Here is a 27474-nt window from a genome sequence, read left to right on the forward strand (position 1 = left end):
TTTCAGTTTTTCTGCTATTACTCTATTAATGGCTCAAAAAAGTTCTACCAAAATTTAAACTATTAAAACACTGAAATACTTATAAGAAGACATACAGTATTTTAATGCCAGCTAGGAACCATCTAGTATGTGTAAGAATCAGTTTATAAAAGCACTTAACAATTTTCCCTCCACTGATAAATATTAAACAACAGATTTTTAAAATCTTTAATTAAAAATCATCCAGAATAGGAGCAGTGTTTTCCCCTGTTAAATGAAAGGGGAGAGCATATATCAAAGGACTGAAGTCCATAGATCATCCTGACACAAAACGGCCAAGCCACCAGGAAATCCTCTGGTTTGTAATTTTGTCAGTGTCAATTAGCGATGCTGAAACACAAAGTTTCCTGGGGAAGTGTAAAGCCAGGGAAGATAGATGAACAATCATATAACGAAACATTTTTTTAAATAATCTATTTATTCATTCATTTATGGCTGTGTTGGGTCGTCGTTGCTGCGCATGAGCTTTCTCTACCTGGGGCGAGCGGGAGTTACTCTTCGTTGTGGTGTGCAGGCTTCTCACTGCAGTGGCTTCTCTCGTTACAGAGCATGGGCTCTAGGCACGTGGGCTTCAGTAATTGTGGCACGCAGGCTCAGTAGTTATGGCTTGCAGGCTCTAGAGCGCAGGCTCAGTAGTTGTGGGGCACGGGCTTAGTTGCTCCGTGGCATGTGGGAATCTTCCCGGACTAGGGCTCGAACCCGTGTCCCCTGCATTGGCAGGTGGATTCTAAACCACTGTGCCACCAGGGAAGTCCCCATAATACAAAACATTTTTGACAAAGAAGTCAAAAGCAAGTTTTTTTCAGGTTTTCCTTTATAATTTTGTAATTATATTTTTCTCATTATCAGTACTAATAATTTTGAGGAGGCAAATTCATTTAGTAAAGGTTTGTTATCCCACTCAAAATATGAGACATTTCTTTTATTTGCATGTACGTTTTACTAAAAATCTAGAGCTATTTTAGATTCTCCAATCAGTATTCCACATTGCTAATTACAATACCCGTCACGCTCCAAAACAGTTGACTACAATGAACAGCTGGCTGGTGGAACTGGCAACTGCCACTGAAAAGCCAATATTCTTGTAACAGCCAAGTGAAGGTTCTTAAATCAGATGGTCATCTCACCCCTCTTTTTTTTCTAAAAATACCAACTCATGATAATATTGCCCCAGCACCACAGTTCATTAAGAAAAAAGAATGTTATTTTCAATCCTATCATTTAAAAAAAAAAGAGTGCAATTGTTTCCCTTGAGCCAATAGCCCAGCTGCATTCTTAAAAGACTAGGTACAAAGTAAACATGCCTAAAACCTACGTTACACTCCAATAACGGGATGAAAGCCGAAATAGCCCTGGCGGAAAGGCAACATGTATTGTAAGAGAATATCCTGAAGAGATACCTTCAATCTACTTTTTTTTTTCTCTACTTCTTATTGATGCCCTCGTGTGAGCAATCCCCTAAGGCCACCAAGGGGTGGACAAGATGACGGAACACTCAGTTCAGTATTTAGGAAGTAATTCTTTTCTCTCTGATTACAGTCTTTAGATAATGTCTGCCTTCCTTCTTTTAGAACATGCAGCAGTAAACAAAATTTCAAAAAAGCACCTCCTGTTTTAAAAAGGTGAAACTTGGAGTAATGATTTCAGACATTGTTTTTCCCTTACTCTCGCCCTGAATACTAAAAACCATAAAGCGAAGAATCCAGTGTCTACTTTATGAATGAGTCATTGCCCAATTGAGGGAAGTTTTCACGTGGAAGGGAAGCTTACCATGCCCACCTTCCAACCTTCTGGCTGCCTCATCAAAGCAACGGAAAGCTGCTATGAGAAAAGAGGAAAGGCGAGCCGGGTGCTCTCCCTAGACACCTCTGCTTACAGACTGTCATGACCCACGGCAGTTCAAGAAACTTCCTCTCAGGAAGTAATCCACTCCTGTACCCAATTCCTAAGAAAGAAGACTGGCTAAGGTAGTGGTGGTACAGATAACGGTGGTTTAAGCTAAAAGTCAGTACTACGGAACTTTTAAAGAACTGATAAAGGAAATCAGTAGCACTGAAAGCCTTGAAGTGTTGTAATTTTTAGGGCAAACTCCACAATGTCAGAGGTAACAGCATCTGGAAATACAGAAGATGTAAGAGAAGGGAGGGAAAGGCACGTCAAGCAGAGGTAACGGTGAAAGTGAAGCCGTGGAGGCTGAACGGTGTGGGTTATCTTTAGGAAAGAACCATTCAGAAGAGCAGGCTGAATGAAGAGAAAGTAGTGGGAGACGAGGCTAAAGAGGTAGAGGATTCTGAGTGCCAGGCTAAAAGGATTTGGTTTTATTTTTAGCAGGAGAAAAACTTGAGCAAATCTGTGCTTTGGGAAGAACATTCTAGCCGTGATGGACAGATGCACTAACAAGGGGGAGCATAAAGCAGGGAGCACTCAGGAAACCATCAGAAGAGTTTGAAGAAGAGCCAACTAGTGCCTGGAAAGGGCAACGTAAGTGGCAATGGCCATGAAGAGAGGGAGTCCAATTTGAAAAACACCATGGAGAAGACTCAACAGACCATGGCAACTGATGACATGGCACAAGTACATAACCGTGAGAGTTCTAGTCTGGATCACTGGAAGGAAAGGGAATTCGTTAGCAGAACACTTAGGAAGAGGAGCAGATTTTGGAGGGCAGCGCATAGTTCAGTTTGGAACTTAATGAAATAATCTGGAAGGTAGGAAACCTAAGGCTGGTGATGCTGAAAGACGTGACTCCCATCCCCTGAAACCCACTCAGGGATTCAGCTCCCCCACTGCCCGTTCAGTCCTGAACCTACTCCAGCTTGGCTTCCACACCCCACCACTGCAAAGTGAGGGTCACCAGCAATCACCAAGCTGCCGAAGGCAATGCTCACTCTCAGTTTTCATCCAAATCCCTCAGCAGAATTTGATTCCTTGAGTAAGTTTTCTCTAGTTTTTCTCCTTCTCCCTCAGCTCCTTCTGCTACTTCTCTACCCCTTCCAGACCACTAGATGCTGGAGCTCTGCCAGCCTGGTCCTGGGCCCTCTGTGTAACTTATATTCTCTCACAAGGCAATTCATTCAGCTATGCAGCCTTAAATACCATCCACATACTGACTTCCTGATTTATACTTCCTGTCTTGATCTCTTCTTTGAGCTCCAGACGCAAATGCAACTCCCTATTTGAGAGCTCTGCTCAAAGTGGAGCAGGCTTCCCAACAATACCTGTAAAAGAGCCTGTTCGGGCTTCTCTGGTGGCACAGTGGTTAAGAATCCATCTGCCAATGCAGGGGACACAGGTTTGAGCCCTGGTCTGGAAAGATCCCACATGCCGCGGAGCAACTAAGCCCATGCGCCACAACTACTGAGCCTGTGCTCTAGAGTCTGTGAGCCACAACTACTGAGCCAGCGTGCCACAACTACTGAAGCCCGTGCGCCTAGAGCCCCTGCTCCGCAACAAGAGAAGCCACCGCAATGAGAAGCCCGCACACCGCAATGAAGGGTAGACCCCGCTCGCCACAACTAGGGAAAGCCCGTGCGCAGCAACGAAGACCCAATGGCAGCCAAAAATAAAGTAAATAAATTTAAAAAAAAAAGAGCCTGTTCTTCCTTCAGTCTCTCTCATCTCAACTCATGCCATTACCAAGTTCCTCAAGCTTTGGTTTATCCATCTCCTTCCTTCGCCACATCTAATCCATCAATATATCCTATTAATTCTATCTCAAAACATATCCTGAATCCATCCATTTCTCCCCATCGTCACTACTGTCATGATGATAAATATCGTGCCTTGGATAAATATTCATTTTCTCATACTGAATGTAATCTTTGATCATTCATTCAACAAAAAATGTACTGAGCCTTAGACACTAGGAATAATGTTAGGAATAGCAGTAGGAATAATGCTCAGGTTGGGTTATACACGTTCCATAACCTCAAGCAACTTTAGTGAGAAGAGACAGAAGTAAAGCAACAGTTAGAAACTGATGTCATAGATTAGTGCTCTGATAATGCCAGCCATGCTGAGGATTTTCTAGGAATACAGAGGAGGGAGCAACTCACACACTGTGGGTTGCCGGGAAAGGCTTCCTGGAGGAGCCAGGATTGAACTGAGTTTTGAGGGAAAGTATAACTGATGACGACAGGTAACACTGATTGAAAACATGGCAGATGCTTCACTCTTGATCATTATTATGTCATACTCGCAGCTAACTAAATGAAAAAGCATAGGTGACCAGGAGTTCTAAGTTCTGGCTACTCTCCAAACTCTTATCCAAGTTCACCTTTTCCATGAAGATATCCTTCACACTCAAATGGCCATCTCCCCTTACCTCAGCTCCTATAGCACTCAGGTCCATCAGTTTTATAACACCTGGTGCACTGCCTTGTAATGCAGTGATCTCCATGCAGGTATCATCTCTACAATTACACTGCAGAGATCCTAAGTGCAGAGATCATGTCGCATCCGCCCTGATCACACATGTGCAAAGAGTCAGACACAACAGACACTCTGCAGCAAGTCATGATTATCAAGTATGGTGGCTGCAGGATGACTAAGAATAGCTGCTTCTTCAAAGAAGCCTTTGCTAGGACTAGGGAGGGTTTTATTCTTTATAAAAAAGTTTGACCACATAGTCTCTCATCTGATAACAACGTGTTTGCCTCTTGCAGTTTCAAAAATCTGAGTCTCTTCTTTTTCAAAGTTTAATAATATTTTCAGAAGATCCAATAAGTAGAAAGAATTGAAATGCCTTCCTTTAGATTTTACCATATTTTAAATTTTACTCAATTCAGCAAAGGTCGTCACAAAATTTAGCATAACTAACCCTGAAACTAAAACATTCACCAAATAACACCAGACTCAAAAATCTAATATTTCCAAAGGGCGAAACTGCTATTTAATCATTTTCTCTACAGGGGTTGAGTTATGAGGGCAGAAAAAAAAAAAAGCATCACATTAATAAATAAATCTATGGAGTGTTGCAAGAAGTATATTAAATCTGTATACGTATAGAAATCAACTAAATCAGACCCACAGATGCAAACTTAATAGATTGGAACCACTGGATAAATGTCTCCATAAACACAATCATCTCACAGATGGAAGCACACTTTCTCTAAACACTAAACTGCTTCCCCAGGACAAATCCATGATAAAAACCTTACACAATGATTCTCTATGGCAAAATACCACATTCAAAATGTGAAGTGCAAAATCAACTCTCACATTTTTCTTCATATTTGAAAATGTTTAGGGGAAATTGTTTTAAAAGTATGATCAGCAATACTTTCTGTATTGAACACAGTAGAAGAGTGTCCCTTTGTTATGGCTGATGGATAGGAAAGTTCATAGGAAAGATCTTACAAGACCTCTTTCACAAAAGACCGGCTACTATTCACTATTACCCAATCTTTTGTTTCTTAGCATTCTACAGTCATGAAAATGTGTACCCTTATGCACTTGGTGAGTTTGTGGTCAAGAGGGTAGAAAGTGGATGAGGTGGCACTGGGGGAGAGCTGGCCTACCTGCTTGAGGTAATTTTCACAAAACTGTATCTTAGAAGTCCCTGCTGTCATTTGCTCCTTACACAGGTACTGTGGAGGGGCATGTGTTATAGAACAAGATCTTTTTAATACATAGAATGGGAGGTGGCAACAACCAAGAACAGAACCCAAGAGAATAACAGAACTAAAGCATCTACAATGGCAACTAGACACTAACCTACAGTAGAGAAGAAAATTTAGGATATGAGTGTTATAGAAGTTAAAAAAGGACAGTTTCAAGAGGTCAGGTACATGAGGACTGATTTGTCAATGGGCTTAGTTACCTAAAGACTAAGAAGAAAAATACAGGTTAAATATTTAAAGTGCATCATGGATTTGGTCTCCATGAACGTCTCAATATGACACAACCTGTATACGATCTTTCTCTAGAACAATATTTTAACTTCAGTGTGCCATGCATCTTGTCCATTCACAAGCAACCTGTCAGAATGATCTACCTCGTTGGCTATTAGCTATTTTTGTATTTCTACAAATATTCCTCAGCTTTGTCTGGGATACAGTTCATTTATTTGGAAACAGTTTGATCTTTCTGATGTTTGCTTTTATGCTTAGTTAAGCAGGTCTGGAACAGGGCTCGGTCAAGGGCTAACTGTACCCCTGCTGAAGGATACGCTCCTGAGTGCTCTGCCTGGTACCCCAGGAACTCTAAGCTTTTTCAGTCTGGCCGCTGGGCTCAGGCACAGTGCGAGGATGTGAGTGCCGGGCACTGCTAACTGACCCTTTTTGATGATATCTCCTCCTGCCTCAGGTGGTTTCCTCACATGAATTACCGGTCCTCTGCTGAATATTCAGGGGAGCTTTCTGCAGATTTTCGGTATCCTCTCTCCCTGGTACTGTGTCCTGTGAACTCTGGCTGCCTTGGGTCCCCAGGCGCTCAGCTGTTCTTCAGTTCAGAGAGTCTGCCAGGCTCTACCTGGGCCCCTCCCTGCACCTAGCCTGGAAACGCTCAAGGCAGGATGCTGGGGAAACCGCAGGGCTCGTTCCACCTGTTTCCTATCGATCAAGGAGATCACTTCTCTTCTTTGCCCAATGTCTTCCAAAGTGTTATTTCCTTTATTTTGTCTGTTTTTTGGCTGCATCAGGTGGGAGAGTAAGTCTGGTCCCTGTTATTCCAGCTTGGGAGGATCCTTTCTGTAAAAGCACTGCCCGAAGGAAAGCTCTCCTGATCTACTTTCCATTCAGCACCCAAATGGATCTCCATGCAGAACCTCGGGAGTTAGTTATTGCCTTTCTGCCTATCTCTGTTGGACCTCCTTCTCTGTTGTTCACCTTGGAGAATGCCACTGGTTTCTTCTGTTCTATTCTCAGCAAAGCCAGGCCTGTGGCAAGTCTCCCAGGCACACCATCCTCAACACTCTGACATGGAAGAACAGCTCAGACCCGTGGCCCACAGCCTGTCTAGTGGACAGTCAGTTCTTGAAGCTCAGGAGTTTGGTGGGTTATTCTCTAGAACATAAGCTGGTCAAATACTACTAAAGATAACATCTCAAATAAATCTGTTATGCTTTAGAGATTTTCTAAACTGTCTACAGCCCACATTAACATAAAAATAAAACACAAAGAAGAGCATAGTTCCTTAGCATTAGCTGTAATACATAAAGCAAAAGGAATAATGACTCTCTCAAAATATGCCTGGGCACTGAATCTTATCAACAGAAGCAGTGCCCCCACTCACAGGAGAGAGTTTCTAAGAGATGACAATTAAGTTTCAAAGTCTAAATGAATCAGTGAAAAATGCTTCTAGAGTTTAGTATGCCCCAAAGCAGATTTCAAGTCCAAAGCAAGACTGTGTTAAAATTATGAGTCATTTATAATTAAGTTGAAATACTAAAATTACACTGTTCTTCAAGATGTAGCTATTTTCAGAGAAATTCTGATGGTATGCTGCATACTGAACGGGAAAACAAAGGATCCAAAAGTCTGGAAGTAAGAAATATTTTAATTAAATCACTCACATATAACTTTAACTATATTATTATGGAAGAATCTCAATAATAATTCTAAGGAATATTATGCTGGTACTGAAAAGATGACAAATTTAGAAGGCTGACCTTCTTTTTAGCTCTACTTCTTCATTCTTCTAAACGTATCTGTTGCTCCTCTGCTTGGAAGGGTGTCATCCCCCATCCCCGTGTGGCTGCCTCCTTACTCAGGTCTCAGCTCTCACGTGTCCTCCACGAAGGGCCTTCCCTGCTCACCCCAGCGAAGCAACCCTCCCCACCTCTATAACGTTATTCTGTTCTATTTTCTTCAGTATAATTGTCTGAAATTATCCTTTTTTAAAATCATGTACAGGGACTTCCCTGGCAGTCCAGCGGCTAGGACTCCACACTCCCAATGCAGGGGGGGCCCAGGTTCGCTCCCTGGTCAGGGAACTAGATCCCATGTGCCGCAACTAAGACCCAGCACAGCCAAACAACCAAACAAATAAGTTAAAAATAAATAAAATCATGTACACACTTATCATCTATTTCTCCCCACACCCATGACTACAAATGCTAGCTGACTCCCGAATCTCAAGTCCACTTCTCTAACTGCTAGCTAGACGATGTAAATGGTCTTAGGTTCTTTATTTTGGCTCATATATTCAATATTAACGCTTCCCACTTGATGAAAAATGTATTTCCTATTGGTTATGAAAACCTATGCAAGGCATCTAGGAGTTACACTTGTATGGCTAACTCATCTTCTGAACCATATGACAACCTAACTACTGGTACCAGTACTTGTCTCTGCCTACAGCCATATTTCATGCACTATACCATGTTTTACTATTGATCAAGGCGGTGTCTATTCCTGTCCATAAAAGCTATCAGTAGGGCTTCCCTGGTGGCACAGTGGTTGAGAGTCCGCCTGCCGATGCAGGGGATACGGGTTCGTGCCCCGGTCCGGGAAGATCCCACATGCCGCGGAGTGGCTGGGCCCGTAAGCCATGGCCGCTGAGCCTGCGCGTCCGGAGCCTGTGCTCCGCAACGGGAGAGGCCACAACAGTGAGAGGTCCGCGTACCGCAAAAAAAAAAAAAAAAAAAAAGCTATCAGTAATAGCAATATCACTTTATATGCAGAAGAGTTATTAGAAAAGCTATTTATGGGTATCTTCTCCCTACAATTATACAGTTGCTTATATGTCACTTTCATTAGATAACCAGCTAAAGTAGGATGTCCTTTTTCAATGCAGAGATACTTAGGTTAAACCGTCTATTCAAATGTTTTTCAAGGGTAGATACACCCCTAGGAGTGTTCTAAAGCTCTATGTTTCCCTCTGCCCACACTGAGAATCTGCCATAGTAAGCCACATTACTGTTGGGATGGGTCACATCCCTCTTTTCACAGGAGGCAGGAATTTATTCTGTGCCGGGAACTTCTATCAAATATATGACAAAATATCGTATATCCGTTCTCAACTACAGATGCACTGATACCAACATCTGGGACGGATTCCACTTATCCCAGTGCAACAGTCAAAAAAAAAAGAAGACCCTGGCCTTGATGCTGGCCCCTAAGCAGTAACATAATTTCATGTAACTCAATCTCCTCCCCAGCTCCAACAATCGCTGCCTGCCCACTCCCCAGTCTCTGATGGGAGCAGAATGAGAAAGTGCATCGGAGCCCGTCGCAGACACGATTAGCACTGGAGGTGTGTGAGAAATTATCCTTCATTCTCCCACTCTCCCCATCCCCATCTAGTTGTCTGATCCAGATTTTCTGGAAAGCTACAGAGTGGGTACACTGTAATACACACACACACACACACACACACACCCTTTGTATTACACATTATCTTCTTCAGAGTAAGAAAAGAAAAATCATTAGTTTGTAGGGCCCCTTGTTAAAGAGGAAAGAGGCTTATTTTTAAGAAACTCTTCCCTTGTGGACCACATAATAAAATGTTTAATTTGGGGTCTTTGAAAGTTTTTCAAATGGTGTAATATAGAATATCAAGTCACAGAATTTTAATATGTATTAGCGATGAATTGGTTCTATAAGCAAGTAAGTTGTGAAATGCTGAGTCAAATTTCTCTACTATAGGAATTCTCAGAACCCTTAATAAACTGACATGTACTACAAAGTTCCATGAGGCAAATACAGGGTAAAGTGTTTCTGGAACTTATTTGATCATGGAATGCCAGTGGCTATCTTCTCAGTCCACTGTTCCTGTAAAACACTTCAGGGAATGTTGTAGCTAATAAAAAATTTCTAAATTCAATTTTTATGTTTATCAAAATAGTACATGTACATTCCTTAAGTCAAATAGTGCCCACAAGGATTTATGATGAAGCAGATTAGTTCCTCGGCTGAGCTCTCCCCACCTTTCTGTCCTGCTTTTCGCAAGAAGCTACATTCAACTCTTCTAGAGATTTCTTCTGGTATTTACCTCCATTATTTCTAAATAATATGCCATTTTTTTCATTTTTTTCCATTTATTGACACTAGCCTTCATAATATTCCCAGTTTTGATAACCTCTAGATTGAATAAAAGTAAGAAGCTTAAACTGTAAGTAAGACATCTCTGAATAGTAAATATTCTACATAATTTATTATTGGAAAGATATTTTTTGATCTACATTTGACTGAATAAAACTACTTCATTCTCAGTGTTGTCAACTCAAATTATTTACACTACAAATGACTGTTAATCAGCCATATATGTGTGTGTGTTGTGTGTGTGTGTATTAACTAAACAAATTGATTCCAAAAGGTTTCTCTGAAGAAGATAGTTCATCCTTTTATATCCTGAATAAAATAAGTTAAGAATTTCAGGAAGACGATGCATATACAGTCAACTAATATTTGACAAGGGAGCCAAGAATACTGAATGGAGAAAAAACAGTCTCTTTGAGAAATGGTGCTGGGAAAATCGAATGTTCAGGTGTAAAGACCCCTATCTTACACCACTCACAAAAATGAGCTCAAAATGGATTAAAGACTTAAATATAAGACTCAAAACAATAAAATTTCTAGAAGAAAACAGGGGAAAAAAGCTCCTCATTATGGGTCTTGGCAATGATTTTTTGGATATGATACACCTAAAGCACAAGCAAAAAATAACAAATAAACAAGCGGGACGACATCAAACTAAAAAGCTTCCGCACAGAGAAAGAAGTGACCAACAAAATGAAAAGACAACCTACGGAATGGGAAAAAATATCTGCCCATCATAAATCTGATAAGGGATGAAGGTGAACTGGATGAAGGTGGTCAAAAGGCACAAACTTCCAGTTAGAAGATAAATAAGTACTAGGGATGTAATGTACAACATGACGATGACAGTTAACACTGCTGTGTGGTATAAATGAAAGTTGTTAAGAGAGTAGATCCTGGGCTTCCCTGGTGGTGCAGTGGTTGGGAGTCCGCCTGCCGATGCAGGGGACGCGGGTTCGTGCCCCGGTCTGGGAGGATCCCACGTGTCGCGGAGCGGCTGGGCCCGTGAGCCATGGCCGCTGAGCCTGCACGTCCAGAGCCTGTGCTCCGCAACGGGAGAGGCCGCAACAGTGAGAGGCCCGCGTACCGCAAAAAAAAAAAGAGAGAGTAGATCCTAAGAGTTCTCATCATAAGGAAATCCCCCCCACCCTTTTCTTGTATCTAAATGAGATGATGGATGTTGACTAAACTTTCTGTGGTACTCAATTTACAATGTATGTAAGTCAAGTCATGATGTCGTACACCTTCAACTTATACAGTGCTGCATATAACTTACATCTCAACAAAACTGGGAAAAAGAGTTTCGGAAAGATTACAGTTTATATTGATAAACAGAATTAAGCAATGTTGCGTAGTATTTCCACTATTTGTATTTAGAAAGGCAAGTTAACTAGAACTGAGAATCACCAATGATTCTGTAAGCTAAATGGACCAGCTTTTATTTGGCCCTTTTAACAAAACTCTCCCTTATCTTCCATAACCTTGCAGGAAAGTATATCATTATCTCTATTTTACAGATAAGAAAGCCAAAGATAGGTCATTTGCAAAAGGTCATATAGGTAGGAAGTGCCAGAGAAGGAAATCAAGCATAGGTTTTCAAGGACTTTTCACAATAACCAAAACAAATCATATTACTGTTAACAATTGTGAATTAAATCAGTACTTATCATTTCAGGATAAAAATATGACTTCAAGCTAAGTCACAAGTCTAATGTCTCATTAGACAATCAGATGCAAAATACTTTGGCATTTATTAATAAATATTTATTTTATGAAGATGCTATGAGTAACCATTAACAAAATATCTACATATATAATTTTTTTCAAAGTCTTGGAAGGTCCATCAAAGTACTAGTTAATTTAAATTTCCCACCTTTGGTATTTCTCACCGAAACTGTTAGGTTTAAAACCTATTATGACATCTTACATTAATCTCATGCAGTCCTTGAGAAATAAATTTTATAATTTTTTAAAATTTGGCCTATCAGAACATGAAAAATTTACCATTATTTTACCTATAGATTTCAAGCTACTGATTATAAGCTGGTAATCCTCAACTGGCACACTATTTTTTCCTACATTATTTCAGAGTAACAGGTGCTATCAACAAATCTGCTTATCCTATCTAAATTTACTAAAATTATGTAATTTTTTAAGAAGTCTTTCAAATGCTTGCCAAGAAAAGCTTAACAACAGGATAAAGTATAAAGGAAAGTGAACAGCTTGCCCAAGAGCAAAGAATTAGTAGAAGCCAGGACTTGGGTCTTCCGACTAATGACAGTGCTCTTTCTACTACACAATTCCTCTAAACACCTCTAAAATGATATTTCAATTATGTGAAACATGCTAAGACTTGTCCAGTACACTTTGGCTTTTACTCAAATTAAAGGTGAGGCTGTTTTCCAAACACGAAGTTGATTTTCATTTTGTAACATATAAATTGTAATGTACTAATTATATATCTAATAAATCTAAGTCACTGGGTGAGAGTGAAGAAAAGAATGACAAATAAAATTTCATAGTTCCAAATCTTATTACCCATTTCCGGTTCAGGTTAGTCTAATGAAAATTATCACCATAATAACTACTACTGACAGAGCACACACTGCATCTGATAATGACCATCTCACTGAACCCTCACAACAACTCTAGGAAGCTGGTACAATATTATCTTCACTACAAGCTACACATGTTGAGGCTAAGAGATTCAATAACTTGCTGAAGGTCTCATAGACAACATGTGACAAAGCTGCGCCCCTTTCCATAGCCTGAGCTTAGGTTCCTTTTCCTCCTGCTCCAAATAAAAGAGAAGAAAAGGGGAAAAAGCAGCGCAGGATCTGCCACTTGGAGAAAATGAGGTCGGGGGTCCTACTTGATTGGGAAGCTCTGCCCATTGCACTTCTCCCCTCCACCATCTATCCCAGCCTTAGCTTTCCAGAACTCATCTCCAATAAAACAGCAACAGATAGTGGTACCAAAAAAAAAAAAAAAAAGTTTTGGAAAGCTTATTAAATAGATTTACCTGACACCTTTGTCTTTTATCAGTCCAAACTTATAAAGAGTAGCATGTAAAGTACTGTGGAAAACTTTGAGACTGAAAATGAGTATCATGGTCAATTTTTCAAACTCACCTCTTATTTTTCTTGTAATTTTCCAGGTGTTGGGACTGCATATGTTTGTATCTTTCTAATTCACACTGTCCACATAAATCCTCCAGATTCAGCAGGTGGTTTTCTACCTCCTCAAAACTAGCCTCTAAATGAGCTGAAAGTACAGAAGGTCAAAAGAAGAAACAAACGTCAAAAATCAGAATCCTTGATCATGGAGAAAAGAAAAAGTGTCCAAAAGTTAAAAGTCTAAACTGTTGAGATTGTTCTGTATTTATCTAATATTTTTATTAAACTTTCTTGAAGCAAAATAAAATGCACTAACATTAAAACATACTTCAAATTATCTTTTTTGAGTATATTTTTCTATCTCGAACATTTTTAAGACAGAACTTTCCAGAATACTTTAAATACTTTATCAACACATCGTAAATCAACTATACTTCAATTAAAAAAATACTTTATTAACCAGGATGAGGAAACAGAGTATCCTGATTAATCTAATGTATGATATCCTAATGATCTCATATACCACACACGAAGAGTCGATTTTCATATGCGAATATAGCAAAGTATAATTAACACGTTATGCCGGACACAATTTAATATCTGAGATTCCTAGTTACTTTAGCATTTGTTCTGCCTTGCACATGATATATAGAAACCTCCAAGGCACTGCACAGATGTACAAACACTCAGGAAGCAGTTCTCACTGTCCACTGGTCTTTCAACAGCTCAACTCTGCCTCTAGGCCACAGAGCTTTGCAGCTTCATTGGAACATGGAGATAATCTATGTCAAATCCTTCATTTAAAAGATTCAAGCCAAAGCCTGCAGAAATTATTTCAGAGCTCTGCCCAAGGTCACCTAGCTAGTGAAGAGCAGTCAGGAATCAAAACTGAGTCCCTCTTACATAAAATGATTTCCAGTTGATAGATGCGTAAGTAAACCAAGACTTCATAGTTATAGGAGTGAGGACTGGTTGTTTTCTCAGACAACAGAAAAGCTTCAGAGGTCAAAGATTTTAGAACTCAAACAGCATCAGGGCCATTTACCGAATACTCACCACATGGGCCAGACACCGGGGTACAAAGATGAAAAAGATAGCCCTTGCGCTCAAAGAGCTTCAAGTAGAGGGCAGGCATATTTCAGTGACAACACTGCCTGACAGAGCTTGGCTTGAGGTGCTGTGACAACTCAAAGGAGAGGCATCTAACGGAGATGAGGGAGAGCGAGACTCAGCAAGAAATATGACTCCCGCGTCTGGGAGTCACAGCCGTCCGGAGGAAGGGGCCTCGAGGAAGGAGCAAGCTGGCTGTGCAGCTTTCCAGCCTTGGTTTCATTCGGATAGCTAAGCTACAAGGACGGTGTGTCTAATCCCTTCCCTTAGCCACGCGATTGTCACGTGACTTTCTAAACTAGCTTCTGTATCACCTACATTAGGCGCAAATTCCCTAAATTTCAACTTGCAGTTTTAGGTTTATTAAGATACATATTTTGTCCGTTTTTAATTGATCTGTTTGATCTGGAGATCTGTTAAATCCAGAAGCGTTCACATTTTCTAATATCCTAAATTTTAACTCTACTAAATATCTATGCTTCTAAAAACTCCCGCCTCTATTTGGTAGAGTCTAGGGCTTAAAGACATGGATTTGGGGGGAAAATAAAATTTTACTGAAAAGTTAAAATGTGATGACAAGTAGTTTAGCATTCCTCTTCAAAGACATTTTAGGTAATGATTTTTATCATACTGATCTATCACTGTAGATCATGGCAAGTCTGGAAAAGACTGATAATGCAGTTCATGACGGTTTGGAATCTATCTTCAGGGGTAACATACAACAGCTAATATATGTGACTATGGAAAGCCTAACCAGAAACAGTGTGCAAAATCTAAGTTTTAATCAATGAAAAATTATATCTAAGATTTTAATAATGTCATAAATGGTACATAAGGAGTTTATGTGGCGGGAAACAGGCAAAATGATGCTATTATGTTAGTTGCTATTTAGATTATTTTTTGTTATTATATTAAATGGAAAAATGACGAGCAGCCTCAGCCTGGGAGCTGGTGTCACTGGCCCTGAAGAAGCAACGTTCAGCTCATTCTAATAGCTAATAGGATTATTTAAAGGCTATTTCACTTTGATAAGTGATAAGAACTAGAATAATTACATTTAATATGGAATCCATTCAGCTTTAAGCTACTTGGTTCCTTTAGCATCACACATGTTATCCTTAGCATAGAGGGATGTGGATAACAGTGAGGCTTTGATATGTAGGCCAACAGCGTCATGTTCCCGTGCTGAATGGCAAACCGAGATTTAAAATGCTCGGGAGAGTCAGTGGTCGCTTTATGGCTGCTGCCAAACTTGTATTTACGTTCTCCCCTTTAAAAGTTGTGGCCAGGGACCCTCACTCCCTGGCCACAGCCTACTTTTCCAACCTCACTACCACTCTCCTTCAGGACTGCTCACCACTCCGAGGAGGGTCCTGTGTGTTCCTGCCCCCTTGCCTCTGCCTCTCCTGAGAGGTCTCCGCTTGCCTCCCTGCCCTGCATCTCCCTGGCAGGTTCAAGTCAGAGCCCGCCCTCCTTCCAGCCTGCAGGGCTCTCTCCCCTCTTCTGTGCTTCCACAGACCTATGAGCCCTGCCCAGGACTTATACTCTGACATTCTACCACAAGTTGTGTACTCTTACCTCTCTCAGGCATCTGTGAATGTCTTAAGCGTAAAGACTATATCTTTGCATCTTTGTATCCCCTAATACCTAGTCTGCTGAATTCAATTAAAAAGGATTTCTGGAGACAGAATGATTCTATTACTCTAAAACATAAAATAATAACCAAGGAAGCAAATCTATGATTCATGTTCATCTAATTTAAATATTAGAAGGTTACCCTAAATTTTGTAAACAAGTTAAGTTAAACATGGGCGGAGAACGTTGAAAACATTAAACAAGATGGTACTTTGTTATTAGTGTATCAAATCAGGCCCCATTACCAGTGAGTTAAAGCAGAAGAAGCAATGGAACTTTTCCATTTTAACTCTTAACAGGCTTGAAGTCAGTAATAAAATACAGAAGATTTGTATTGATGAACATAAATCTTCTTCCCTTTTTATATTAAAAACTTTTTAAAAACCTTTAAATAATAATTATAAGCATATATATGGTATGTATTCTGAATATTTTATATTGAATTTAAACGGGCAGAAATTTAATCTCCCCATCACACCCTGCTCATCTCCTGTTAGGAAACGAGTTGCAGACATGAGTCAATCTGGTAACCAGACTTAGAATGCACGTACATAAAACACCAGCAGGCCTCCGTGGACACAAATGTACCTTTTTATAAGAAATTCCAGCCTCACCATTTTGCTCCCTATAACAACAGCATATGTCTCATTTAGTGATCAGCGGAAAAGATGGGTGGAATTTTATTGGGAAAAGCCATTTGGGAGAGCCTGACAGCTGTGCAGGAAAGAACGTCACAAATCTTTGGGAGGAGACCATCCCAGAGGAAGAGCCATTCTGTTTGGAATTTTCCTTTGTGCCATTTGTTTCGAATACATATTATCTGTAGTGTAACCACTGACAGAAGAATGGAACAGCACGTTAAAGTTCGTAATTTCACACTTAAATGAGTATATTCTAGCAAAAATAATTAGCCTCAAGGTACAAAGAAATCTTTGACTGTAAACCCACAGGTCACAGAGGCTGGGTACTAAAGGACCACAAGAGTCTTCAACAAATACTTTCATTACTCTTTGTGTAATAAGGTAATGATGGTATGATAATAGGAACTTTAAGAAATGCATTAAAAGCCATCATGGAACAAATGAGATCTGTGTAGTATATACTAAAAGGTGTCGAAAGAGAGCTAATGAGTCTCTTGAAGGGTCTAATCTCAGAACGTAACCTGGACAATAAGATAACGTATTTCATGAAACCCTAAAAACGGACAGTCTCTCTGCTAGATGCACTCTCAAACTCCGTACAGAGAAAGCAAAACAGGTCAGATCAAAAGAAAGATGCAAGCTCAGTATAAGTCTGTCATTCTCTTACAGCACTTTGTTATCTAAGAATTAACAGAATCATCTGTTCTAGACAAAGGTAACAGTCTTTTTAAGTAGGTCATACAAAATAAACTAAGCAATAGAGATAACTCAGAAAAGCCCTTGACATTTTAGACTTCAGTATAGGAATAGGATTAGACTACCCTCTAGTGGAAGTTCAAGAGAATTCAATAAATACTTTTCAAACATATGACCACTTTTATGACAAAACGCACAGAATAAGAAAGGGTACAGGATGTGGAGGACAACATTCCCTTTTACCCTTACACACTGTCTTTCCAGGTACAGAATACTACTACATTGTTGTTCTCACCACATTTCATGCTATGGTTCTACATTCTATTTTGCAGGACAAGCTAAATTACGTAACATCCATCCAAACCCTTCTGTCAAAGAAAATGGATTTGTAAATTTGCAAAGGCCAGAGAGACTCCCAGTAGAACGTCAGCACCCTGGTGGAAGCTGCCCGGTCTTGTTCACTGCTGTATCCCCAGAGCCTACAAACGGCACGTGGCACTCAGCAGAAGCCTAATACACCAGGCACTGTGCTGAGTGCTTTACACCCATCACCTCCTTCAACCCTCCAACTACCCTACGAGGCAGGTACTCTCACCCTCAATTCTGCGAGCAAACTAAAGCTTAGAGAAGTTATGAAACCTGCACGGGGTCTCACAGTTAGGAAGCTGTGGAATTGAGACCCAAATCCAGATCGGAGAGTCAGTCCAACAGCCCTTATTTTCCAATTCCCAGCATACCTTTATCATTTCTTTTTTAAATGACAAGCCTTACCAGTAATTATGTATTACACAGGCTTTTGTAAGCTGGATGGATCACACCCCATTAAAAAAAACATGAGTAGATTATCTGTTCTTACTTAATTCCTGAGGGAGTATGAAATCAGGAGTTATATTTATTAAGCCATAGGACAACACAGCTAAAAGCATCATGAAAGGTTCAAATTGTTCACATCATATTAATCCCTTATTCTTTAATAAGGGCAGACCCTCTAGAGAGCAGGACAAGACTCAAAAGAATTAAGTAGCCTGGGAAATGGAGGGACTGACTGGATATGGTATTAGATTTGACAGTGAAAGGGTAAAAAGTTCAAAGAAGCTAAAAGGATCCTAACATATAGGTCAGTTACCATTTTCTTCTAAGTTATTTTTATTTTTTATTATTGCTTGACTAAACCTTGTAATATTGTATCAAGGTATTTAGGTGATGATAAGGAGTATTTGGAAGCTACCCAAAAATAAAGGAATCCACAGTTTATGAGCAAGAATTTAAAACCAAATGGTTCGAATACCTAAGAATGATCCATAAACTCATTGAGATGAACTCGCAAAATACATGAGTGATATAGATATATATTTATACAACCTACCAGATTTGGCTTCAAAATATTTTCCTGAGACAAAGGCAACAAAAGCAAAAATAAACAAATGGGCCTATATCAAATTAAAAAGCATTTGTACAGCAAAGGAAACCCTCAACAAAACGAAAAGCCAACCTCCTAAATGGGAGAAGATATTGCAAATGATATATCTGATAAAGGGTTAATATCGAAAATATATAAAGACCTCACACAACTCAATATCAAAACCAAAAACAATCTGATTAAAAAATAGGCAGATGACCTGAATAAACATTTTTCCAAGGAAGCCACACCGATGGCCAACAGATACATGAAGAGATGCTCAACACCGCTAATCATCAGGAAAATGAGAATCGAAACCACAATATCATCTCACACCTGTCGGAATAGCTATTACCAAAAAGACAGTTAACGAGTGTTGGCGACGATGTGGAAAAAAGGGAGCCCTCGTGCACTGTTGATGGGAATGTAAGTTGGTGCAGCCACTATGGAAAACAGTATGGATTCCTCAAAAAATTAAAAAGAGAACTACCATAGGATCCAGCAATTCTACTCCTTGGTGTTTATCTGAAGACAATGAAAACACCAGTTAGGAAAGATACATGCACCCCCATGTTCACTGCAGCTTTAGTAAAAATAGCCCAGATATGGAGGCAACCTAAGTGTCCATCAACTGATGAATGGAAAAAGATGATATATAGATAAACGCAATGGAGTATTACTCAGCCATAAAAAATAACGAAATCTCGCTATTTGCAACAACATGGATAGACCTGGGAGGGTATTATGTTACGTGAAATAAGTCAGACAGAAAAATACCATATGATTTCACCTACATATGGAATCTAAAAAACAAAACGAATAAACAAAACAGAAAAAGACTCACAGATACAAAGGACAAACTGGTGGTTGTCAGAGGGGAGGGCAGTGGGGTAGCTGGATGAAATAGGTGAAGGGGATTAAGAGGTACAAATGTCCAGTTATAAAATAAGTTAGTCATGGGGATGTAATGCACAGCAAAAGGAATAAGTCAATAATACTGTAATAACTGTATTGTGGCAGATGGTTACTACACTCACAATGGTGATCAATTCATAATGTATTTAAATGTTGAATCACTATGTTGTACACCTGAAACTAATATTATGTGTCAACTACACTTCAATGAAAAAAAAGAATCAAATTATTTGGAAGCGACCATCTAGAATAGGACTTCAGAGAATCCTCTAGCTTTAATTTGCCTTTAGTGGTCAATGTTCTCAGATTAGTAAAGAGAGAAAATTCAAGCGAGCATTTGGGAAGCCTGCTTCATTCATTTAAGAAGCCAAAATGCAGTTTCTAAAGAAGACGGTATTATGTCACTAAGTATTATTTTTTCAGGATATTAGAATCCAAATTGAGAATGAAAATACAGTATATTCTCCCTTAAGAAAAACTTATATATACTGCATGTCCTAAGCAGAATTAACTATGAAAATAATTAGAATTGTGGCAAATGCATTTAATCAGAAGAGTGGTATCAAACAAGTAACATTTATAAACAGAATTTACTCTCAGCTGGAAAGAAAAGGGGGAATGGTATTAGAGGTGAATATCTCTGCAAAGAAATACATAACCAATGAAAAGCAAGCGACTCAGAGAGATACAGGAAGAGAAGCTAAAAAGAAAGTGGCTAAAAGGAATATTCCAAATATCTTGGAGGCTTTTCCCATCAGTTAGTTATCAAAGCCTTGAGAAGAATCATTCCTATACTTGGAAGAGGGAAATAATGCGGAGGGCCTTCCTCCTAAGACCCGGAATCTCTTTTCCACACCCTGCCTTCAGAAATAACTGAACACTAAGGCCAGGGTTTCAAGAATGCAGTTCATGAGGCCTATTGACAGCTGCCACCCTAACTGCCTCATCCCTCACTGAGTACATCATCATCGAGACTGGGATCCTGGATTCACACCTTATTAACTGTGTGACCCTGAGCAAGTCACAACCTCTCCAAGGCTAACCTTCCTTAGCTGTAAAGTGCGATAATAAAAGCTACTTCTACAGGGATCTTGGGAGGATTGAAAATGTTTGTAAAGCGCCTAACGATCTCTGACATATAGTGGGTGCTATAAACATTAGCTATTGTTATCAGCAATAGCATTCCAAATACCATTCGTGTCTATTTTATTCACACACACATGTTTTATGATTTGCTAAGTACCTGCTTTGTAAATCAGCTTTATTTTGCTTTCAAAAAGGCAGTACTGAAAAACAGAAGAGATGGTGGGGTATCCTTACCTCCTTACCTATTAAGACTGGGTCAGGTTATCAGCTCAAGAAATTCAACTCCTATGTAGATAACCCCTACCTCTTCACTAAGATCTTAAGCTTGGTTAGAAAATAATAAGCCACAATATTATCCTAAGATGTGGCAACTGTCAAACATAAAAGTTAATTTTCTGGGGCTTCCCTGGTGGCGCAGTGGTTGAGAGTCCGCCTGCTGATGCAGGGGACACGGGTTCGTGCCCGGGTCCGGGAGGATCCCACATGCCGCGGAGCGGCTGGGCCCGTGAGCCATGGCCGCTGAGCCTGCACACCCGGAGCCTGTGCTCCGCAGCGGGAGAGGCCACGGCAGTGAGAGGCCTGCGTACCACACACACAAAAGTTAATTTTCTGAATATAAACTCAAGAAATAACTATCAGCATAATTCATCCCAATGAAAACAACAAAAATATATAAATTTCCACAAGGTATAAATTTAGCCAAACAGGTAACCTAATTTAATAAGGGTTTGCTCTCTCATCAGTTTAAAGAGGAAAAAAAAGCATATTTCAAGACATGAAGCTCTGAGCAGACCTAATTTTAAAAGCAACAACTTCCAGAGTATATCCTTTAGTCGTAACAAAGCCACCCCAATCCTTTTTATTTCCTACATTTACACTTTTAAACAGAGACCTAAAGTCACAGAGACCACCCTGAGTCACTTTAAAGAATCAACAAAATTATGTTTTCTGAGCAGAAATGAGGCAGAAAAAGTTGGTGGTATACTTTAGAAATCACTTCTACACTTTAAATCATCGTTTTCTGTCAAATCATCAGTTAATCAGAATATGAAATTAATTAGAACTATTTCCCCCCACATCCTGTTAAGCAATAATTTAATGTAGTCTTAGAAAGCTTTGGAATTACACCAAATTATTTTCATTCCTAGAAGTAATGTGCAGAGGCAAACATGGAACTTACTCAGACTTGCCGTCAGGGATTCTAAATCTGCCTGCAGGCCTGGAAGCTGCCGAAGCTGCTGCTGTAGCTCTATCAGGCTCGCCTGCTTCTTCTCCCAGTGCGCGGAGAGCACCACCACCTCGCTGTCGACCAGCTGCAACACGGAAGAGGCGGGTTAAAGTAAAACCAGACCGCAGGCACAGAGATTACAGCCAGCTAATGAGAGTCAGCCCACGTTACCTCCAAAAACCCTCCAACTGAGTACAGACAACAGGAGACTCTAAAGAGACTGGAGCTGTTTTCTTTCTGAGAAAACAACCACCGTAACATCCAGTGCAGAAAACCTCGAATTACAGCTTTTATCAGTGCATCTTAACCCAGGGAAGAGAAAGGTCAGCAGTGACTTTAGAAGTCACTTCTAACTATACCCTATTTTTAAGTAAACCATGTATTTGAAAATTCAAATCTAGAAAAAATAAAACAAAAAACAACCACGAACAACCAAAAAGAAAACAAACAAAAACAAACCCAAAATATAATGAATGGATAATTATTTGTTTTACAAAAGGAATTCTTTTAAAAGAAAAGTTCCCTAATGCATTTAGAATATATGATGATTCAATTTCCATTTAAACAGGAACACTCACTGCATAAAGTAAGATAAATGGTACTTGTATACGGAGGAATCACTGAGGCTATTGATCAATTCCAGCAAAAGGAGAAAAGGATTTATACTAACAAAGAAGACATTCGGAGGTGAAAGGTTCCCAACAGCAGGGTGGTGAGATGCCAGACTAGCCTAAAATAATTCTAACTTGTTTTCCTGAAGACTGTAAAGACAATGACAGACAGCGGTTTCTCCCGGTCAATTTTGTTTTGGTTTTAACATGGTGAGAGAGGAAAGGACCTAGAATAAGACTTAGGAGGCGCATGGAGAGGTTATCTTTTGAAAACATCACCAATAATAAGAACTGTGAAAGATACCCATATTTTATACAATAAAGACTTCAAAATTCATTATATAAAAGAAGAAAGTGTATTTGAATTTTATATGTAAAATCAGAGTTCATAGTTAACTTATATTAAAAAAGGGGCAATTTACGCATCCCAAGATTAAGATTCTTTAAGAGCTGAAACATGAATACAACTGATTTTTACTGAATCTCACTAAAGAAAGAACTTTTAGAGCAATAAAAATATCAAAATAAGATACAAAATTATTTGCATGTGGCGCTAGATCATTTTAGCTTCCACATTTTAATATTCTAGGAATTCACAACATTGAAATAAAAAAATTAAGCTACAATAAAGAGGTTAGAAAGCTGCCCTGTTTCCTCACATTATCCCCACTTCACGCACACCTCCCCATTGTCAGTCAGCCCACATTAGAGGGGTAACCACATCGTCTCACATACGAGCCTCAGCTGAGCTGGGGAGGTGTCACCAAGCGCTACTCCAAGTGCATGTCTCATTAATTCTGTATACTTCAAAATGTCCGTGCCAACCGGTTTTGTAAAGATCCTGAAGAGGAGTTTAAAAGATACTGAGCATGGCTAACAGACACAGCTGTGATGCAATAGTAAGGAAACTGGGCTTGCAACAAGGATCCGTGCCCATAGGGTTCATCTGTAATATCCAACAAGTTTCTACGGACCGCCCGCTCTTTGCCCGGCACTGTTTCAGGCACTGGAGAGACCATGGTGAACAAAACAGAAAAAAAGACCCCTGCACTCTTGGTGCTTTAGTCTGGTGTAGGTCTCACAAATTTTCTTAACTGTAGTTTTTAAATTCTAAAAAAGAAAAAATAATTCCTGTATCACAGGGCTGAACTGATGATAAGAAAGATATTTTTCCTGGCACATGGCATATCTTTTAAAAAGTTTGTTAAATCTTAATTACTCTGGTTAATTATGTTAAAAATTTGAAAAATCTAGAATAAACAATTTTTAGATATGAACCATTTCTTACTGAAAAGTAAAGTGAAACATACTTAAGTATTAAAACTTAAGTACAGTATAGTTCATGTCTTCCACAAAATTGAAAATTATATTCTGTATATAGAATATAAGAAGCGTGCACAGAAACTTCAAAAAAAAAAAAAAAGAAGCGTGCACAGAAAGAATATATCAGAATACATCAAAATACTATTTTAATTTAAAAGAATGGGATGTTGAATGGATTCTCAGAAATCATTATCAAGTGTAATATAATAATACTAAAACATTTTGAGCATTTCTATGTGCCAGGCCCTGTGCTAAGCAATGTACATATATTATCTCATTTAACTACACAGCAACCTTGTAAACAGAGCAATATTACCACTTCCATTTTACAGAAGAAACCAAGGCACAATGAAGCTGAGTCACTTTCCCAAGGGCCACAGAAGACCTAGATTCAATCCCAGGGAATTTGACACTTAAGCCCATGCCCTTAATTGATATTCTAGGGATTGTGTATAAGGGGACATGAAAGGAAGAAGTGAAAAGCTAGCAAAAGAAAAGGTTCTGAAAAACTGTACTTCAACTTTACTTAATAAGAAATGAGCTATCTCCAGAAGGCCAATTTTTCTCCTCCAAGTAAACAGTTCTGAATAAATCCAGATTTAACACCAGGAAATCAAGTTTAAGTAGCAAGACAAACCCATAGTTTGGGTCTGTTGCCCAAATTACAAGTCATTCCAAAATTCCTTCTGGTGGACACTGAAGTTAGGAGAACAAAGAAAAAGCAGGGACACAAGTAAATGGGTAACATGAGGACCTTACTTTGTATAAAACAGTTCTGTGTTTTGGGGGCATTGTTATTTCACGTGATTTTCAAACAACTTCGGTAAGCAGTGTAAGTGGTGTTATACCATTTTATATGTGAGGAAACTAAAAATAGAGAGACTCCGTTTATCTGCCCAAGGCCAAAATGTATTACTGCAGAAAGTAGGCATTCCCACACCCAGTTTAGTTCACTTCCCACCACAGGCAAAAGAGATCCAACCTGGAACACAAAGAGAGTGAAGCATGCCTAATTTAAGCAGCTTATGCACCAAATTGTTAAAACATGAATCTTAAAAGTTCAATTTGAAGGCAAATATTTCACAGTAATAAAAATTATAAGCAAATAATGCACTGGAAGTCTAACTTAAAAAAGTACCCTCAGAATCTAACACCTAAGTCACTATCAATTATGTACTCATTTATACATTGCTAAGGGAGGGAAAAACAAATCAAAAAACTTGTTAAAAAAGAAAAGAAAAAAAAAAACTTGTGGAAAATGTCTAGACAACAAAGTTACCATTGACCAAACTGTTTTCTAAGATATTGCTTTGAACTTTAAGACTATATAGTAAGAATTAGCTTTAAAGTAATTGAGTATAAAATAATTTGTCAAAGAAAACTGAATTGTCCTTAGGTATATTTGCCCTGGCAGGTTGATACTCTTTGGTTAAAGGCCACTAAAGACACATGAGCATGGCCTGACAAAACAAACACGTGATAAAACACTTTGCATGTTAAAGATATACATTTTAAATATTTACATATGTCTCAACAATACGTCAGAGAGCTTTTTGGTTTTTTTTTTTTTTTTTTGCGGTACGTGGGCCTCTCACTGTTGTGGCCTCTCCCGTTGCAGAGCACAGGCTCCGGATGCGCAGGCTCAGCGGCCATGGCTCACGGGCCCAGCCGCTCCGCGGCACATGGGATCTTCCCGAACCGGGGCACGAACCCGTGTCCCCTGCATCAGCAGGCGGACTCTCAACCACTGCGCCACCAGGGAAGCCCCTCAACTACTTTTATTCAACATTACATTGGAGGTTCTACCCACTGTAAAAAGACCTGAAGAAAGACTGGTAGGTTTTTCTTCTTCCCTTCCATCTACACAAAACAACTCCCATCCCAGAATGCAAATTATTAGAATAAGAGGATTTAGCAAGATGATTGACCATGGGATCAAAATACTACAAGTCAAATACTGCAGGTTTTGGTAGATATTAGGACAAAAGTTAACTTCTATTAGAAACTTGCTAAAACGTTTTACTCTGAATAATTTTACTGAATGTATTTTCTGCATCTGATGATTATGTATTTTTCTCTTTTAATTTGTTAACGTGATCAACGGCATACAAAAGATTTTCTAATGTCAAACCAACTTTATAATCCTGGAATAAATCTGGGGTGTTTATGCCTGGCTGGATTTGGTCTGCCATCACAGCCATGTATACAGCAGGATGTCTCCCAGGTAGAATGCCTCTTGCTTATCATCCAACATTCACAGAACAAGCACATATACAAACACATACCCAAAGTTCTGGCTCACAGTTATATAGGAAAACTTTACATTTACGCTTGATACACATTTTATAACAATGTGTGAGAATATTCTCAAGTGAAATTTCAAATAACATTGGTAGAATATGAGAATCACAAGACGGTACAAGGAGCCCATCTATAAAGGAGAGGCAAGCCCTGCATACTGTGAGTGTGGATAGGTCACGTTACTACACACGAGGCAGCTGTTTGTCAACGAGTGTTTCACAGGTTTGGTAAGCAGAAAGCTATGTTTGAAGCACTTTACTACCTAACAGATTGCTACCATCTATAGACGTTTTGCTGGTTGTATATATATATATTATAATATATTCTTAAATATATTTAAGAAAGTTGGTTGAGGGCTTTGGGTGGACGTGTAACACATTATGACTTTTCCAATTTAGAATGTGACAAATAGGTTCCTGGACAGAGTGCTGGCACAGAACATCTGATTTCCAGAAATAGGTTACTGAAGTTAAGTGAGAGATAATGCCTCCATTTTGCTTGTAATTTTTGTAACTGTATTCATGAATGGGACTGGGCTCCAATTTCACCTTCTCATACTTCCCTTGTTGGGGTTCAGTATCAGTTATTCTAGCCTCATGAAATGAGCTGGGCAGTTTCCCCTTTTTTCACTTGCTGCAGGAGTTTGTCTAACATTGAAATGGTAGTCTCTCTGAAAGTCTGATAGAACTCTCCTATGAAACTTTGTGGACCTGGTGCTTTCTTAGTGAAAAGATTAATCACTAATACTGTTTCTTTAGTGGCTATAGGACTATTCAGGATTTGTACTACTTTTAAAATTGGTTTTAGTAAAAATTTCCAGGGTTTTTCCATTTTGTCTAAGCTTTCAAATTTGTCATAGTTTTTCACAAGCTCTTATCTTTCACTCCGCTGTAGCTGTAGTTATATTCTTTAATTCTTAAAATTATTTATCCTTCTTTCCTTGCTCCATATCAGCAGACATCTATCTACCAAATTTTATTAGTCTTTTCTAAGAACTTGTGGCTTTGTCTGGCTTCTATTGTATTCTTTATATTCTATTTCATTTACTTTTTTCATCTTTATTATCTCTTTCATTCTTCCTTCATGATTTATTCTGTCCTCTAATTCTTAGGTTAGATTAGCTCACTGACTTTCAGTCTAAGTTTTCCCCTATAAAATTTCCCTCCAAATAGTCTTTGGCAAATTATACAATTTATGTGTAGTAATTATAATTCAGTTCTATTTAAAACTTTTTAGTATTATTTCCTTCTTTGAACCATAAATTATGCATTATATTTTTTAATAGTTTTTTTTTTTTTTTTTGCGGTACGCGGGCCTCTCACTGTTGTAGCCTCTCCCGTTGCGGAGCACAGGCTCCGGACGCACAGGCCCAGTGGCCATGGCTCATGGGCCCA

At 39.2% G+C, this 27474-nt stretch overlaps 1 protein-coding gene across 1 annotated transcript in view; it reads right to left on the reverse strand.

The window, feature by feature from the left end:
• The window catches only part of DTNBP1 (dystrobrevin binding protein 1), a 121097-nt gene that overhangs the window by 68479 nt on the left and 25144 nt on the right, over positions 1-27474 (reverse strand). The window contains exons 6-7 of the mRNA XM_069541080.1: positions 21798-21930; positions 13151-13283 (exon numbers count right to left, since the gene is read on the reverse strand). Coding sequence (XP_069397181.1) covers positions 13151-13283; positions 21798-21930 — 266 coding nt within the window. The remainder of the gene's footprint in view (positions 1-13150; positions 13284-21797; positions 21931-27474) is intronic.

This window comes from Delphinus delphis, chromosome 10, assembly GCF_949987515.2.
Source record: "Delphinus delphis chromosome 10, mDelDel1.2, whole genome shotgun sequence".
Lineage (NCBI taxonomy): Eukaryota > Metazoa > Chordata > Mammalia > Artiodactyla > Delphinidae > Delphinus > Delphinus delphis.